Genomic DNA, 3,103 nt, shown 5'->3' on the forward strand with positions numbered 1-3,103 from the left:
GTGATGCCTGGAGAGGAGGTGGCCCTGTCCACACGACGCAGCCTTAGGAGAGACTCGCTCACCGCCTGGTCCTCAGAAAGTGTGAGATAGGGGTCTGTCCCAGGCTGCTGGCTTCGGGGGGCTGTGTGATAGTGATAGGTCATGGGGACACTGCACAGCCCACGCCTGGGCAACCTCCATGTACTCCAGGCCCCTCTGGCCATGGCGCCCTGGGCTGCAGGTCCCCCTAGCGCTCTCTGCAGTCTGCACCAGGACTTGACCATGGGCAGCGTGGGCTCCTGCCACCGGCGGGCCGCGAGCTGTGGCTGCTGGGTAATTCCTGTGGCCGGTCTGGGTGGTTCATCTAAGATGACATCATGGAACTAGGCCTTAGGGAGGACTTCTGTCAGTTGGCCTTCCGTCAGAGGGCGGTGGCGCGCTGGCCGAGAGCTTGGTCGTGAACGCACTGAGCCCAGCTCTGTCCCCCGGATTCCCTGCGATTTGGCAGCGGCTCACTTCCCTGCTCAGTTCTTTGCTAAGTAAACACGTAACCCCTGCCTTGCAGGCCTGGCACCTGAGACCTGGCTGGAGAGAAGCAGCTGGCACACGGTGCGCTGCCAGTCGGGGACGTCTGCTGTTATTGCTGTTACATGCGTTCGCGTCCTGTTTGAGTGGAGCCCAAGGACCGGAGCCTGGGACCCGCCCCAGCAATGACCGCGGGGCTTAAGGGTGAGCCGATGGGGGGCTGGGGGGTGCCTGGAGGGTGTCTGCCCTTTGCTGCCACCACCCTCACCCACGTACCTGTGCAGATCCGTGCTGTGGAGGCCGGGCGCTGCCCTCCCTGCCCGGGGTGTCCTGGGCCGGCCGCGTCCTGGCGAAGAGCACGGGCTCGGGGAGGTCACCCATGAACCTCAGGATGACGCTCCACACAGCCAGGGCGGCCTGCGGACAGGGAGACAGAGGCCTGCTGGAGCCCAGCGCGCGGCCGGGCCCCAGGACCTGCCCCTGCTCGTTGCTCTGAACCACGGTGCAGACTGGGGCCATGGGGCCCTGAGCCGCCGGAGCAGAGCGCTGCGTACCGAGCAGTCGGCGTCGTCCTCGTGGTAGAGCAGCGGGTACCGCAGGGGCTTCCGCACGTGCGTGTGGGTGGCCGACTTCTGGAAGTAGGTTGCCGCGAACTTGGGGAAGCTGTACTCAGCCAGGCCGTCCCTGTCGTCCTCGGGCTCGTCCACCGCGGGGACGGCGTCCAGGTCCACCTCGGGCAGCTGCCGAGTCTTTGTTTCCAGGTCCTGGGGACCAGGAGGGGGAGGGACCGGCATCAGCCTTCCTCTCCGAGCTGTGCTTTCCGAGGCGGCATCTCAGGCCAGGGAGCCCCGAGAACGTGTGTCTGGCCGGGCACCCGTGCAGAGCCATGTGCCGCTCCCCACTGCCCCTTGTGTCTGAGACCTCCCCTCCCCACCCCACCCCGGTGGCCCCTGGTGTGAAGCACAGGCCTCGGTGTGAACTCAGCCACCTGAGAGCCCTCCGCGCCCCGGCCTGCAGAGCTGGCTCTCTAGACCAGCGGTCGCCAACCACTGGCAGTCCGTGAGGTCCGAAAGGTTGGCGGCCGCTGCTCTAGACACTCCCACTCCTCGCCCTCCGCCTGCCCTCAGTCAGGTGTCCTCTGTGAGGCGGTCCCAGCCGCCCCGACTGATCAGATGGGGTGTGTCTGTACGGTGTGCACGTGTGCATGTGTGTGCATGTGCGTGGTGGGGTACAGGCATGAGTGGGGGGTGCCTAGGCCGTGAGCAGGTGTGGTGCGCAGCAGGACTGCCTGGGAGCTGCTGGCCTCCCGCCCTGCACTGCCCCTCAGACACGCTTCCTCCGAGCCCGAGTCCCAGCCTCAGGTCCCAGCCACACTGCAGAGCACAGCACCAGGTGCTCTGAGAGGAGGGGTCGGCCTCAGGGGAGAGCTGCGTGTGCACATGAAAGGCTCCAGGAAGTAAGACACTGGCAGGTAAGAGCCTGCTTACCTGGGAAGTGTGGGACCTGGAGCCCCGTTCTCCCCTTTCTCTGCATGTCCACCCGGGACCACAGAGCACACTCCTGCTCCCACCGGCCAGCTGCCTGCTGAGTCTGCTTCTCAGTGAGCCCAGAGGTCAACAGGTCTGGACTGCGTGGGCCTGGCCCGGCCCAGCTGGACCTTGAAGGACAGGGCCCATCTTACCTCGAAGCAGGAGGGGGCCTGGCCCTCCTGCCCCCCGATCATGGACGGGAGGAAGCCAAACACTTGCTCCACCATCTGGGTGTCGGTGACGGTGTCATAGATTGACTTGCGCTTCCTGGCGGCTGGAGCCCTGGGGCCCGGCTGCTGGTTGGCGGTGGCCGGCAGCCCCTGCGTGCACGCCAGGGGGAGGTTAGCACAGGCTCTGCTGGGCAAGCGCCTTAAGAAGCCAAATCCCCTGCTCCTGCCATCATCTACCCAAACCCGTGATGTTCCTCTCGAGTCCTAGACGTCCACAGCTGGTGACTGGGTGAGCCGGGCTCTCTGCCCCCGTGGAGGGGCAGGTCCAGAGACAGATTGCTGTTGGTCCCTGCCCCACAGGCTCCCTGAGGCACCACCTCAAATCCAGGGCCTCCGAACCTCGCTTCAACCCGAGGCTCAAGCCTACCTGGTCCTTTGTTCAGAGAGCACCCAGCCGCTGCCAGGCGAGCTGGTTTGTGCCTGCTGGGTCGCCTGGAGCGGAAGCAGGCTGCGCCCTGCCTGAGGGTGCATGCCCTTCCTCGCCCTGGGCACTGTAATAGCGATTTGCTCAGGGCGCCTATTTCCATCTTAACCCCCTTCCTCTCAGCGTCCAGCGGACGGAGGCTTGGTCTCAGGTGCCCTCTGTGGCAAATGGGATCAGACACTATTGCCCCGCTCCCTGCCCGCCAGCCTCTCCTGCCCAGACACTCCAAGCTTCTCTTGGCATTTCTCCGCCCTGGGCTGTCATGCCATGGCACCATAACCAGGAACTGGGGCCTCCCCAGCTCACCGCACCTTCCAGACGACCACAGCCCTGCTGGGAAGATCCCCAAGGCTAAAGAGAGGGGCCCGGGGGCTCGGTCTCCAGGTTCTAGTAGAAGCCTGTCCTGCTGCCTGACC

At 65.3% G+C, this 3,103-nt stretch overlaps 1 protein-coding gene across 1 annotated transcript in view; it reads right to left on the minus strand.

The window, feature by feature from the left end:
* Nucleotides 1–3,103, minus strand: part of MYO7B (myosin VIIB) — a 107,070-nt gene that overhangs the window by 24,875 nt on the left and 79,092 nt on the right. The window contains exons 22-24 of the mRNA XM_014550391.1: nucleotides 2,186–2,353; nucleotides 1,059–1,268; nucleotides 781–921 (exon numbers count right to left, since the gene is read on the minus strand). Of these exons, the coding sequence (XP_014405877.1) occupies nucleotides 781–921; nucleotides 1,059–1,268; nucleotides 2,186–2,353 (519 nt within the window). The remainder of the gene's footprint in view (nucleotides 1–780; nucleotides 922–1,058; nucleotides 1,269–2,185; nucleotides 2,354–3,103) is intronic.

The sequence above is a fragment of the Myotis brandtii genome, unplaced genomic scaffold (assembly GCF_000412655.1).
Source record: "Myotis brandtii unplaced genomic scaffold, ASM41265v1 scaffold600, whole genome shotgun sequence".
In the NCBI taxonomy this organism is placed as follows: Eukaryota; Metazoa; Chordata; class Mammalia; order Chiroptera; family Vespertilionidae; genus Myotis; species Myotis brandtii.